At 35.3% G+C, this 14,803-nt stretch overlaps 1 protein-coding gene across 4 annotated transcripts in view; it reads right to left on the bottom strand.

Annotated features, from left to right (window-relative positions):
* DMXL1 (Dmx like 1) overlaps positions 1 to 14,803 on the bottom strand; it is a 123,779-nt gene that overhangs the window by 82,586 nt on the left and 26,390 nt on the right. For 3 of the 4 annotated variants that reach the window (XM_087815506.1, XM_016204603.2, XM_016204604.2), the window contains 7 exons: positions 13,221 to 13,399; positions 8,772 to 8,961; positions 7,435 to 7,603; positions 5,491 to 5,703; positions 2,837 to 3,090; positions 2,050 to 2,728; positions 1,838 to 1,959 (listed from right to left, as the gene is read on the bottom strand). In XM_087815506.1, coding sequence (XP_087671632.1) covers positions 1,838 to 1,959; positions 2,050 to 2,728; positions 2,837 to 3,090; positions 5,491 to 5,703; positions 7,435 to 7,603; positions 8,772 to 8,961; positions 13,221 to 13,399 — 1,806 coding nt within the window. The remainder of the gene's footprint in view (positions 1 to 1,837; positions 1,960 to 2,049; positions 2,729 to 2,836; positions 3,091 to 5,490; positions 5,704 to 7,434; positions 7,604 to 8,771; positions 8,962 to 13,220; positions 13,400 to 14,803) is intronic. The other variant, XM_016204605.2, reaches the window with a different exon arrangement.

Here is a 14,803-nt window from a genome sequence, read left to right as displayed (position 1 = left end):
CCCTTGTGCACTGTTGCTGGAAATGCAGGTTGGTAAAGCCACTGTGGAAAGCAGTATGGAGTTTCTTCAAAAAATTAAAAATGGAACTGCTTTATGACCCAACAATTCCACTTCTGGGAATTTACTCAAAGAAACCCAAAACACTAATTCAAAAGAATATATGCATCCCTATGTTCATTGCAGTGTCATTTACAATAGCCAAGATTTGGAAGCAGCCCAAGTGTCTATCAGTACATGAGTGGATAAAAAAGCTATGGTACATTTACACAATGGAATAGTACTCGGCCATAAAAAAGGAAATTTTACCCTTTGCAACAGCATGGATGGACCTGGAGAACATTAAGCTAAGCAAATAGGCCAACTGTTGGAGAAAGACAAGTACCAAATGATTTCACTCATATGTAGAATCTAATGAATAAAATGAATTTTAATAAGCAAAATAGAGATAGACTCAGAGAGAGCAGACTGACAGCTATTTGGGGTGAGGTGTGTGTGTGCTGTGTGTGGGGTATGGAGGAATTGGGCAAAAAAGAAAAAAAATGAGAACTCATGGACACGGACAACAGAGTGGTGACTGTTGGGAAGAGCAGAGTGAGGAGACTTGGAGGAGGGTATAGGAGAAATAAATGGCAATGGATAGAGACTTGACTTGGATGTTGAACATACAATACAGTATACAGATGATATAATGTAGAATTGTGCTCCTGAAACCTGTATAATTTTGTTAACCAGTGTCACTCAAATTAATTCAATAAAAAAACCAATTCTTGAAATATAGAAGGCCCGCAATAAATATATGTGTTTCTATTATAATACTATATGTGTGGTTTGAAAAAACTTCTGTTCTGCAAAACCATGCATTAAAAATAAAAATAACTTAGGAGTAAAACAGGGTTGGAGGAGACCAGTGACACCTATGCAATTCTGTAACCAGGATATTAACAAAAACATTAATTGGTAGCTGAGGAGACAGCTTGAATCTCCTAAACAGAAAGCTCTGAATAGCTGAAGATTACCTCAGGGAATATTTTAAAATATCAAAAGCAAAAATGTGAAAATACTGGCTTGCTGGAGGTGCTGAGACAATGCAGATGGTGGGTTGCTATTAGTTGGGCACAGGAAGAAGTGCCACCTGTCCTAAGACAAAAGCTTTGCAATGGTGCTAAAAGGGCTCCATCCTGTATTGAAACCAAGCTGAGAGGTTTTTCTTTTCTTGGTTAAGATTAAAATTCCACTCCTGTTATTTCAGCTCACCTTGCCTAGAAAAAAACTGTAGATGAACCAACATAACTTCCACATTCTACTGCCATTAGTCCCCATTTATCTCTCAGCATAATGTATTACAGGAACAGATACTGTAGGACACTAGACTTTACTTCTGAATAAATGAAAGAAATGGTTTCTTTTTAAAGGAATTAGAATCACTATAATGGTACCGTGCAATTATAAAAAAAATAACTAAAAAACATACACATGTATTATAAATTATATATCGTAATATTAGAACATGCCCAATAAGTATAAAATAAGTATCTTTTAAAAATCATATAATATGCTTAGTTTTTTTTGTTTTTTTAATCCTCACCCGAGGATATTTTTTTCTAGAGAGAGAGTGAAAGAGGCGGGGAGAGAGAGAGAGATAAAAGCATCAATGTGAGAGAGACACATCAATTGGTTTCCTCCTGCCCAAAGGCCGACCAGGGCCGGGGACTGAGCCTGCAACAGAGGTACGTGCCCTTGGCTGGAATCGAACCCGAGACCCTTTAGTCCATTGACACTCTAACCACTGAGCAAAACCAACTAAGGCTATGCTTAGTTTTAAAAGTTATCTACTTACAGAAATTTCAGGATTGGAAAGCTCACTTAAAAGTTTCTTGGCATCAATAACGGCTTCATATAATCTCAGATATTGTCCATCACTTGCTACAAAGCATGCACTAGGAGAGTTGCAGTATGCACCTACAAAGTATTTACAAGCATTTATAATTTAATCCTTAAGCAATAATGTCAGAAAATCTAAATTTATTAAATAAAAATCAGAATGCTTACCTAGACAGTAACTGGGTATAAGAGTGGGCAGCCATGCCACATTGGAAAATGCAGAAACATGAAGAGAATTAATCCGGGCAAGCTCAGAAACACCTCCAGAAAAAGACAATGGCCCAACTGGATCAACCCTCCAAAGTATTAGCTCACTATAAACGGCATTGGGATCCTGAAATGCCACGTCAACGGTGCTTTTACTCGGTTGTGCCAAATCTTCAGTATTTACAGCATCATAAGGTTGTTTTGGGTTATCAACATCTGGTGTCTTTAATGCATTATGGTGTGATGTTGTCAATAATAATGGTAATACTGAATGGCAAGCTAAATCATTAAGATGAAAGCGATGACCACAATATCTGGATTTGTGTGAAATACTGAGAACTGTAGAAAAAGCAGATTCCTCGGCAAAACTGACTAGCCACTGATTCAGAGAGCCATCAGCGTGCTTTGAAATCATCATCACATTAGGTGTAAAAATACTTAATTTTAAGCTATTAGTTGATTTACTGTGACCAGAAGAGATAAGCATTGATGTGGACCGTGTGAGGCTAGAAGGCTTTTGTTTTCCTTGCTGAAGAGCCAAGTCAACATTCTTGGTACAGGCATACATCACTATGCTTTTACAGAGAGAATTTGCATCACCTGTGGGGAAAGCTACAGGAATTCTGGAAACAAAGGACACCTAGAATTAAGAAAGTAAGCATTAGAATACATGAAATTATATAAAGAGGTATTACAAAACTGTAAGGACATTTAACAAGTAGCTTTCCAGAGATCTTAATAAAAGTACCTGTACTTGACGAAACATACCAGGCTGGTATTCATCCAGCCAATCCACATGCCAAACCAGCAAAGAGCCATCCATAGGATGAATACTGAATAGCATGTCTGCATTTTTACTCCATTCAGACAGAAGTACTTCAATCTGATGATCAATGGAAGTTGATGGTAACGGTACAAAACTTGAGTTTGGTGCCATTTTATCACCACCCAATTCCTTCTTTTCATGATTTATTTTCAGATCATCAACACCATCATCCATTTCTATAAGCAAAAGAATTCATGAGCCAAGTAAATACAATCAAGCTATTATTATGAATTAAGATATCTTTAAAAATGCATTCAAGATAAAAAACATTAATAGTCTTCACAAACAATAAATGAGCTCCCCTTTAAATATAACTTTGCTCTAGGACTATAAAGCCACTGGAGTTAACCCACTAATCAGAAAGCCTATGAGACAGAGTCAATGGATTATTGGTAGAAGGGCTATTATTGAACTGGAAAATAGGTAAACTGGTTTCTAAACCCAGATATACCACAATTAACTACTCAGAAGTGAGACACACTACTACTCTGGATCTTAGTTTTGCTCATGGTAAAATGAGGGATTTGGAACTGGGGCTATAATTCTGGGCTGGATTTTTAAAATATATTATTGGAATGTAATTGGCACTTTTTTTATAATATCAGATTTATCAAAACCTGAGTCTGCTATACTAGCTATCCTCTAGATGCATGCACTTATAACTGATATGACATTTTATTTATTTTTTAAAATATATCTTTATTGACTTGAGAGAGAGGAAGGAAGAGGGACAGAGATAGAAACATCAATGATGAGAGAGTCATTGATCGGCTGCCTCCTGCACACCCCCTACTGGGGATTGAGCACACAACTCAGGCATGTGCCCTGACCAGGAATCAAACAGTGATCTCCTGGATCATAGGTTGGTGCTCAACCTCCGAGTCACGCCAGTTGGGCCAGATATGACATTTTAAAACCATTTTAAAGGAATACATTTATAGTCCCCAATTTCCAGATTTTCAACACATAGGTAATTAAAAATAAACTGGTATACCAACTTAATACAAGTAAATACGTATATTCTGACCTCTATTTCAAACACCATGGGCCCTATTCCTATTGAGGAAAAGAAAGACTTTCTTTAAAAAGACTCTCAAAAATGTTAGACTATTGACCAGGTTTTAAAAATTGGTCAAGACATACAAATCATTAAGAAAAATAAAAATAATTCAATAGAAAATCAGGCAAAGAACAGGAAGAGGGAAACCGCAAAAGAACTAAAATAATTTTGTTCAATTTGCTTTAAGAAAATGCCAAGTAAAACAAGATGCCATTTTCCCTATATCGACTGGCAATAAGTAATATAATGAAAAGATACAGCGGTGGCAAGGATGTGAAAGAAAGATATTTGGATATACTTAGAGTATAAACTGGTAAAACATTTCTGGAGGTCAATTTGGAAGAAGTTACTATGCTGTACACCTGAAACTGATACAGAATAACATTTAAAAAGTTAAATTTTAAAAAACTGACAGAAGTTATTGAAATATAAAATGCTTACACTCTGGAAATTCCACATCTAGGAACCTACATTACAGAAAAATTCACACAAAGATGAAAAGATGGGCCAGTGTACCATTACCAGTAAAGTGAAAAACAATTTAAATGTCCATCAATAGAGGAAATGCTAAAGTTTTCTCTTGACATGGAATACTCAAAGCTGTTAAAAAAAAAGAGATGGAAAAGTTCCCATACTGAATTTAAAAAGCAGGTTGCAAAACACTATTTTTGTTTAAAAATTAACTCCCATAGTACAACTTTAAAAAAAAATTGCCTGTATAAATACATAGGTAGAAAATAAATGTAGAAGGACACTCACTTAACAATATGTAAACTTTACACCTATCTATACCATTTGATTTTTTCCCTAATGAGCATGTACAATCTCATAATTTAAAAAAAAACTTTTTAAAAACAAAAACATTTATGAACCACAAACTGTAGCAGAGATAGCTAGCTGGCCACCACAAATTCGTGCTTCCTAGTCCTTAACATAGAATGGCTGGCTATGCAGTCAGGGACTACATGGACCCTGTGACTAGTGCTTTCCAATCAAATGAGAAAGTGGTATGTGCTGACTGTGGGTAAAGTTGACAAACAGCTGTATCTTCTCCTCTCTCTCTCTCCCCACCTAAGGCTAAATGCAGAAGAGTTTAAGGCCCTAGTGTAATGCTTCTCAAACTTTAATATACACACAAATCGCCTGGGGATTTTGTTAAACTATGGATTCTTGCTTAGTAGCTCTAGGTAGAACTTGAGACTGTGCATTTCTAACAAGCTCCCAGGTAATGTCCATGCTGCTAGTCCAAAGGTAGTCTTTTAAGCAGCAAAGCCCTAGTGGCTGACTGAAGCCTAAGTATGGAGAATCCTGAGCCCTTATATTATTACCACGTGGAAGAAAGCTACCTGGAACAGGAATATCTACACCAAATTATTAAATGAGTTAGTACAAACTTGTATTATGCCATTGCAATTCTGAAGTTTATTTCTGACAGTAGCCAGTGTTGTCCTAATATAAAAATCTTTGCTATTTTGAATAAAACTTTACATTTTTTTATCCCTCTTTAAAACTTTACCTTCATCAGATTTTACATCTGCCTGATTAGAATCTTCTACACTGGCCTCAGAAGATGGTTGTTCAAAACTTTTTCGAAGTTGCTGTAAAAAGACTTCCATGGACAAAGTAAAATGTAACTCTTTATTATTTAGCCAGTGTACCACAAAAGGTCCACTCTTCTCTTCATTTTCACTTAGACTTAGAGATGTAATAGAAGGAAGAAGTGGAATGTCTGTAAAGAACAACAAAAACAACGCAATTAAAATTTCTATCATTCTAGCATATAATACTCAAGTCTCATATTTTTATTGACTGCTACATTTATCTTTAAACCTCTGCAATACAATTTAACCTATAAGTAAGACTCCTAACATAATGTTTGCCATATTATTATTAATGATAACAGGCTATTAATGATAGTAGTAAATTTAACATACTTTTTATAAAGGAGGTAAAATTACACATTCTAGGTCATATAGCACACTTTATTTTTATATGCATATATTTTCTTTAGTTGTAAAAAATATTATCATTAAGAAACATCTATCTTTAGTTCCTATACTGACACAGACTAAACATTCAATAAAAGCCTTGAGGGACTGAACTGCCAATTCCATTGTTCCTAGGTAGATACACACAAGTGCCTGGGATTAAGAAAATGCCCCCAAGAATACTAATGGGTAGGATTTTCTAACTTTTGACTTACAATCATCCCAATAGAGACCAGCAATGCCTCTAATAGATCACAGGCCTAGTTGTTCAAGTATACAAGGAGGGGCTAATAGCAGAAGCAGTCTGGCTAAAAACAAACAAACAAACAAACAAAAACGCTCATATTTCTTCTGTCTCGTGACCTCACTTAAAAAATTTGATTAAAGTTATTTTTTATGAGAAATCTTCATGGAAAGGATATAAGTACTAGAATGAAGAGAACATGCTCTTACGAGCTCCTTTCTGTTTCTATTTCTATTGATGGGCAAATAAGTGAAGCTAAATCTGAGAGTAGGGCTTTAAATAATAGAGCATCCAGAAAGCTCATTCTAATAGATCTAATTTTGGGAAGGGAATTTTCCATAGAGTCTATTCTATCTGCTAATAATATTATTTTGCTTTGATTTTCTCTATATGTATTTTCCTTAGGTACAATCTAAGAAAGGCTTTAGAATGCAATTCAGCAAATCCAGTGTGCTATATGAAAATAGGTGATGCTAAATTTATGCTTAAGAATATCCCAAAATACATAAAAACTCATCAATAGTGCTTATCTTCTGCGGAGAAAAATTAAGGTGGAATAGAGGGGAAAAAAGGATTTACTTTTCAATTTCTGCACAGATGGCATTAATCATACGCAGATATTGTTTTTAATTTTTCCCCAATAATATTCTAAGGTTCTACTTAAATGCCCTAATTGTGATCAGTTGGTTTCTAATAAACAGAAAATATTTACTACAATGATGAGTACTTAAATTCTTCAAATTTATAGACAGATCTAGATATTCAAGATCTTCAATCTAATAGTATATATTTGACTACAGAAGTAAGTTTCTTAATTCTTCCAGTTATAACTTCTACTTATTTTTACTCTATTTCTTAAATGGCTCCAAAGATCAAGTACTAAATACAGTGGTTTTATTTTAACAACTACAAATAATTATAAAATACTACTCTGTGATGTTAACCTCTGTGTTAAGTATTAGCTGATATCTCAACTTTTGGAAAAAGTAATAAAGAATCTCAATGGCTTATCAAGATCTTAAATCACAAACCAAATCATAGCCTTAATGAGCAAACAAATAAACAAAAATCTCATTTTGTGTAACCAGTGAGTTGGCTATAATGAAAAATTAACTAAGAAAGTTACTTCCAATTTTTTAAACCTAATTATAACTAAAAGTATAACTTATTTGTTATAAAAATCAATCTGCTCAATTCCAAAAACATTTTTTGAACAGTGCTTTATTACCCGTGGCTGGGTTGATGCTGGCTGCAATATGAAAGTGGCAAAGTGCATTGGCATGCAGTGGAGTGTTCCTGTGGACGTGATGAGGATCCTGCTGATGTGGCAGGTATCCGGTGTGTGCTACAAGTGCAAGAGATCTCCTTCGACCTCTACGAAAATGTCTCAGATTTACCTGTGTGAATAAACAAAGCAAAACTAATGCCTATATTGACATAAGGATATATGTATAGGTTACATAATGATTGTTAGACATTACAGATATTCTATTTCAGATGAGTTTATATGTACAAATATCTTTCAGTAGTTTTGACCAGCAAATCTGAAACCTGAAGAAGCTTACAACTACCACATAATACACTGCAATTTTTATTTGGTTTATGTTCTGCTAAGTAATTCCTTGAACTTAAAAGTTTACAGTAATGACTGTGGACAATGATGTCTCTATGCATACTGTTTTCTTTGTATCCACAGTTTACTCCCTATGTCCACAAAGCACTGGATAACATTATCGTAATAAATTAGGGTGTTATTTCATAATTTACAAAGCATTTTCAGAGGCCATCTCATTTGACCCATAAGGCAGACATTGCAAATATTGTTATCTTCATCTTTCAGATCAAATAGTTTACACAGAACCCAAGGTCTAAAAGTAGACAAGAATCTTCGAATTCCTAGTGGTTGAGTCTCCATGCATTATATACTTCATAATATTCTGAATCATTAGAATACTATACTAATTTGAAGAATGGTTGTTCCATAATCATACAAACCATTCAAAGATAAATCATTTTTAGATCATTTCATTTTCACTATTAAGAAAATAATAAAAAGAATCTGTGTTACTAGTCAATTAGTACAAACATCAAAAATTGACTTTTATTTTCCACACTACTTAGTAAAATAAATACTTAGAGGGGTTCTAAAGGTAAAAACTGTAGAACAGAATCTGATGAACTAGTCTAATCATTCCTGTAATTAAGAAAGGACAAAACACCCCAAGCTCTAAAGAAATAATAAATAAAGAATTCTTCTAGTCACATCTTTGTTTTCTCAGATTTTAATTTACTTTGTTATTTTAGCTAGACAAGTGTATCCTTTTGTTATCATCAGTTAACCTAAGATTAACTTCATAATTATAAGTACTTTTTTGCCCTAGACGAAGTCCTTAAGAACACTTTTTAAACCAAATAAAACTTAAAATTTTTTGAGATTTTCCTAAGACATATGTATTTTTTAGAATTATCCAGATAACTCTGAATATTAGGATAAATGTTACAAAAAAGGCAATGTACAAAAAGTTTTAAAACTTGTACGAAATAACAACTAACAAAAGCACTCACATCTAAAGTATTTTGAACTCGTTCTTTACTGGCAGCATTTCTCTCGAAGTTACTTGGTAAATTAAGTGGTTCGGTCCAATGGTTGCTGTCACCTCCATAAAGTAAACAATCATTTGGTAAAAATGTCTCTACCCAAAGACGACACACATTATCTTTGCAGCAAGTCAACAGTACATTACATACAGAAGCCCTAAGGAATGAAAAGACATTAGCGGCAACAATAAAATTTCACACAGTATCACATTCTACAATATTTCTACAATGCACACAACTAAAGTACCAATGCAGAAAATCTCAATATACATTTATGATTGCATAAATTGCATTTATGATTGTATTTAGTCAAAACAACTACAACTGAGTGGGTACGTGATTTCATCACATCAAATGCTTACTAATATTTCTTTTCAGCCTAGAATTCGGTAGTTCTTGCTTTAATAATCTAAGAGTCTTCTTATTGCTAAAAAATAAAGACTGAGATCATGCCATAATCCCTTAGTAAATATACAAAAAAACCCACATCTATTACAATTTTGCTTCATTTTTTTGCTTCATAATGCTTCATTTTTACTTCCTGTACAGGCACATGCACACTGATCACTAACAGGCTACATTAACTAGTACACTTATTCTCTCCTTGCCTAATACATATGCCAAAATCAGTGAAGTGCAAACACAGAAAATTCATGAAGTACAGTCACCTCTTTCCTTAGTCATTTGTGATTTTCAGTGGATTGACTGTCTTGCCACCCCACAAAATGAAATCAAAACCAACTGCACATATATTAATAAGCTCCATAACCACCAAGAGTTCAAAGGTTGAAACTCTATCTACAAAGACTACCTCCTATGAGGACACTCAGCAAATATTAAAAAAAGAAAAGAAAAAGAAGTCACGATATCCTATAGTAGACATTTAAATATATTTGACTATAAAATGAATAATCAGTAGAGGGCTTCTATCAAGTAACTCAGTAAGTTAAATTTTAAAAAAAGAACTACAAATATTCTGTAGCAGTCACTTTGTTAAACAGATCTGCCTGATTAAAAAAGAACAATAGCAAAGGGGAAGAAAAGGGTGGACAGCATGTTTTGTCTTGGTTGCTCTTTCCTTCGGCTTTCCTCCTCTATTCTCTCACCTCTCTCTCATCCTCCCTCCCCCTTCCTTCCCTTCTCAGTCTACTCCCCTTTCTTCCCTAGCCCCACACTCCCTGGGTTTCTCTCCCTCAATTCTCAGCTTCTCCTCCTCTCCAGGCTACCCTCCCTTACCACCCCTCTCTTCCTCTTGCCCCTTCACCTCTCCCTTTTTCCTAAACCCCATCCTTCTTTCCTTCCCAAATCCTCTGTTTCTCCTTTCTCCATCCTCATGCCTCTCTCCCCTCCTTCATTTTTTCTCCCTCTTTTTTCTCTAGTCCCCTATGCCCTTTTCCTATCCCCTTCTCTCTCTTTTCCTCTCGAGTACATTCACATACACAGGCAGTGGCAATGAGATTAAAAGTAAGAAAACAGAAACAGAAGAAAATACATCAAAAGGAGATAAATGGAAAGTTCAAGGTTCATAGTGCCAATTAGTAACTGGCAGAATGGAAAGGCTTACCAAGGGAGAGCAGAAGGTAGGAGACTAAAGGGTTGAATAGACAGCTATCAGAAGAGGTATAAGAACTCAGGCAAGGGCAATGAAGCAAGAAAGGGGCACAACTCAGAAGCATGGAAAGGGCTTTGACCCTGGAATGTGGGTAGCCCAGGTGACTTTCCTCAGAATACTAGGCCTTAGGGTCAGTGTAACAGCTGGCAGGTAATATATAAGCAGAGCATGTAAGAAATAATCTGATCTGTGTGAGGCATTTCTCTGGCAATACCTTCCTTCCTCACATCTTCATCATGGTATCTTATTTTTTCTTCAATGGCATATCATACTCCAATACAAACCAAAAGAAGAAGAAAAAAGGTATAACTTTATAGACGGCAACCATGTGATAGGTGTCTGTAACATCCACCCTATTTTGATGTAACGACAGGCTAAGACACCTAAACCAACTGTTGGAGGTTTCTGGAGGATATAAACAAAACTCCCAACCTGTACTACATTCATCAATTTTTAATTAGTAAAAAAGTAAATGCTTATTACAAACACTTCTCCATTATCCTCTCTCAAGCCAGCAGTCCCTTGCATAATGCATTACCATCTGGTTGAGGATCTTAATTTTATGTAAAAAACACCTGTACCACTCGCTCATTGAAGATGCCATATCAAAAAAAGCAATGGTCTTTGATGGGATCTCTCTCATTCTCATGAGAAAGGGTCAACCTTCCCACTATATACCTGCAGGCAGTAGGCAGCTGGTAAAACAAAAGTGAAAACTGAGAGAGCTCAGGGAGATTAGCTGATTCTTAAATCACATAGAACCAAAAATAAAATTCTGGAGACCTCTAAAAGATGCCATTACCAAAAGAAAATTTTAGTTCTATATCACAGTTCCCTATGCCGCAAAATTTAGTTGGTAAGAGATAAAATGAACACAGGCAGTAAAAAAACAAAAACTAAAAACTAGTATGCCTTACTGCTATTATCAGGCATTCCTAATGGCCTAGTTTAAAGCATCTGCCTCTGTCTCCACTTTGACCATTTTTGCAAACACTGAGTGAACTAGGTCAGGAGATATGACTGTCCTCTCTTAAAAGATACTTCATAAGCCTCTTTTTTAGTATGCTAGCAGTCTAACCATCAGTGAATGAAAACACCTGGATACAGGAGAAATCAGCCTCTGAAATGATGTAATCTTCAGATACTTCTACAAGGTTCACAGTTTGTGATGACAGTCATTTTTACTGGAGTCATTTACAAATTTTAAAAGAAGAGTTAACATATCACAGCTCATTCTACTCTAAACACATTTTATATATGTGGGCAATTGTCTCAGAGGTACTAGAGCAACAGTTCTCAAAGTGAAGCTGGGGTGAGGGTACTTTTGCTAATGATATAGGTTGTCTACACACTCTTCCTTGGCCCAAAGACTCTGACACATCCTCCTAACAACAGAACCATTAGTGTTCCTAGAGTGGCCTATTCCTATGCATTCCTATACTGGAAGGGTGGGGTAGGAAAAATAACAACTACTACACTAGAAAACACCTCAAAAATCTAGGTATAGCACTAATGAATACATGTTATTTATTATACATTTGTCCAAAACGATAGAATGCAAAACACCAAGAGTGAACTGTACGGTAAACTATGGAATTTAGGTGATAATGTGTTGATATAGGTTCATAAATTCTAACAAATGTGGAGGATGTCAATACCAGGGGAAGCTATGTATGTGTGGGAGCAGAGGGTATATGGGAAATCGCTATACTTTCCCCTCATTTTGCTGTGAACATTAAACTGTTCTTAAAAAACACACAGTACAATTTAAAAAAAATTTAGGTATGCTCTGCTGGCTCAGTAGAATAAAACTTAAGTCAACAAATGGTCCAGGTACACTACCATTGAGTAGCTTAGGACATCTCAGGTGACAAAAAGATAAGGGAAAAGCTGTACTGCTCCATTGTGTGGCCAAATTGAAAATGGCCATGTGGAAGAAAAAGGGATTTCTACCTGTATTTAAATAATAGGTCTCTATAACTTACTAAGTATAGGCAAAAATAAAATGGGATACCAAGTCTTGCAGGTACTACAGGAAAGAAAGAAAGTGCTGCCCAGAGGGACGTGGCTCAGCGGTTGAGCGTTGACCTAGGATCCACGTGATCAGGGTTCGATTCCCAGTCAGGGCACATGCCTGGGTTGTGGGCTCCATCAATGACTCTCTCATCATTGATGTTTCTAGCTCTCTCTCCCTCTCCTTTACTCTCTCTCTGAAATCAATAAAGATATATTTAAAAAGAAAAGAAAGAAAAAAGGAAGTGCTAACATGTGGGCTTGTGCATGCATGTGTAGGTTAAACTAATACCTAGTTCAGGGCATCATAATGTATAATCCACTCTCTTTTCCTCAAAGACACTGGGTGTAATTAAAGAAATGTTTTAGGCCTCATAGTATGTCCTCAATAAAGCTGGGGGTTATTTGTTTTTATTTTTTTTAAGCAGAAGAGATACACATAGAAGGTACAAGATGAGGGAATGAAATGTGAAAAGATCCATGCAAACAACAATATGGAGAATGATTAAGGGATAAAAGAATTAAATACAAAACACAGAAAAGGATGCATAATTCTGTCACTTAAACACATCTGACATGGAAGTAAATTATCCTTTCACATGGCTCTCCTCTTAAGTGTAAATCACAACTGTCCCATGACCAGAGTTTTGCAAGCCAGGGACCACCTAATATTACTTGAATCTCCATAGGCAAAAGTCCTATACCCTATGGATTCTCAGAGTAAGAAAAGCAGTCAAAGTCACAAAGATGATTTTCTCTTAATAGATGGGAAATACTACTAATCCACTGACCTAGGCATATATTTACTTGTTTTACGCCAGGAAAATCCATTTACAGCTCGAGGATGGGCCAGATATACAAAAGAAAAGTCAATTTCTCCTTGGGATTGTTTTTCTGAACTTTTATCTGGAGAAGTAACAGCTGTCCGCCAGTTTTCTACATTATACCATACCTTTAAAAGACAGTCATCCTAAGAGAAAAACAAACAGAAAAACATCCACATCAGAATTAAAGATTAAGTTAAATAGCAAACGTAAGATTTTTCTCCCCAAACACAGAAACTTAAAGATGGGAGAAGGAGTTGGGCACGGATGAACTAAGGAAAATCTCTGATTTTGACAATTTTCTATTAGCATTCCTTAACTGTGCTTTGAGAATTAAGGTGTGTGAATGTGTGTATTTTGCAAGGATTAGTTCAAGGAAAATTCTAGTTACTATATAGTATAAAAAATGGAGTCATTCAGGAAAGACTGAAAGATGAAGTTAAGTGTTCTTTATCCATTTAGCCAAGTATCAAATAAGAAAACATTACCACTGGCAGAATTAAAAAGACTGATAATTTCTGAAAACAAAGGACAATTTTATGAATTATCATATGAATGTTGAAAGAAAATGTTGAAGATGATAAAAAGTAGTTAACAACCACTACTATACAAAATAATCTAAGTAAAATCAAAATAGCATCACCTAATTTGGGAAATAAGGGAAGAACAAGGGAGACTAAAATGTACCAGGTTTTACTCTTAAGCTGTAATTGCATTCCCCCTTCTAATATCAACCAGAATAAACAGCACCACTTCTCTCCGAAAAAAACCTCACTGAGGATTTAGAGTATCTCACATTCTTAACATGCAGAAGGCTTTGAATAATGAGAATAACTTCAGAACAACTTCAGTGTGCATTAACTGCTCTGTGAACCAATAACTGAAAATAAAATAAACTCAAAGAAATACATTGTTCTGAAATCAATAGGTAATAACAACAAACAAAAAAGATGACAAATGTCCTTCTAGAAAGTATAAATTCTTATAGCTTAAATACAGCTTAATATATCTCTCAGCTTAAAGATAATATTGTCCAGCCGGTGTACCTCAGTGGTTGAGCATTGGCCCAGGAACCAAGAGATCACAGTGTGATTCCCGGTCAGGGCACATGCCCAAGGTTTCAGGCTCGATCCCCAGTAGGGGGCGTACAGGAGGCAGCCAATCAATGATGCTTTTCTCTCATAGATGTTTCTTTCTATCTATTCCGTTCCCTTTCTCTCTCTCAAAATCAATAAAAACATATTTTTAAAAAAAGATATAAATAGTAGTAATAGTTTACTGACAGTATACGACATGCATGACACTATGCCAGTCACTTTACCATACACTGTCTAAATTAACCTTATGATGAATGACCTGAAGTAGGTATTATTATCCTCAGTTTACATATCAGACAATCAAGGCTCAAAGAGATTAACTACTTACTCAATATAAAAAAGTTGGTAAATGGTACATTTATAACTAGATTACCTTTAAGTCTATGCTGTTTCAATTATACCACACTGCCTTTTAATACAATAATATTGAGCCAATTTTTGCTATGTAATATT

Source organism: Miniopterus natalensis, chromosome 3, assembly GCF_054644295.1.
Source record: "Miniopterus natalensis isolate mMinNat1 chromosome 3, mMinNat1.hap1, whole genome shotgun sequence".
NCBI classification, from domain to species: Eukaryota; Metazoa; Chordata; class Mammalia; order Chiroptera; family Miniopteridae; genus Miniopterus; species Miniopterus natalensis.
Note: the sequence above shows the minus strand (reverse complement) of the source record. Positions and strands in the feature narration are given on the sequence as shown.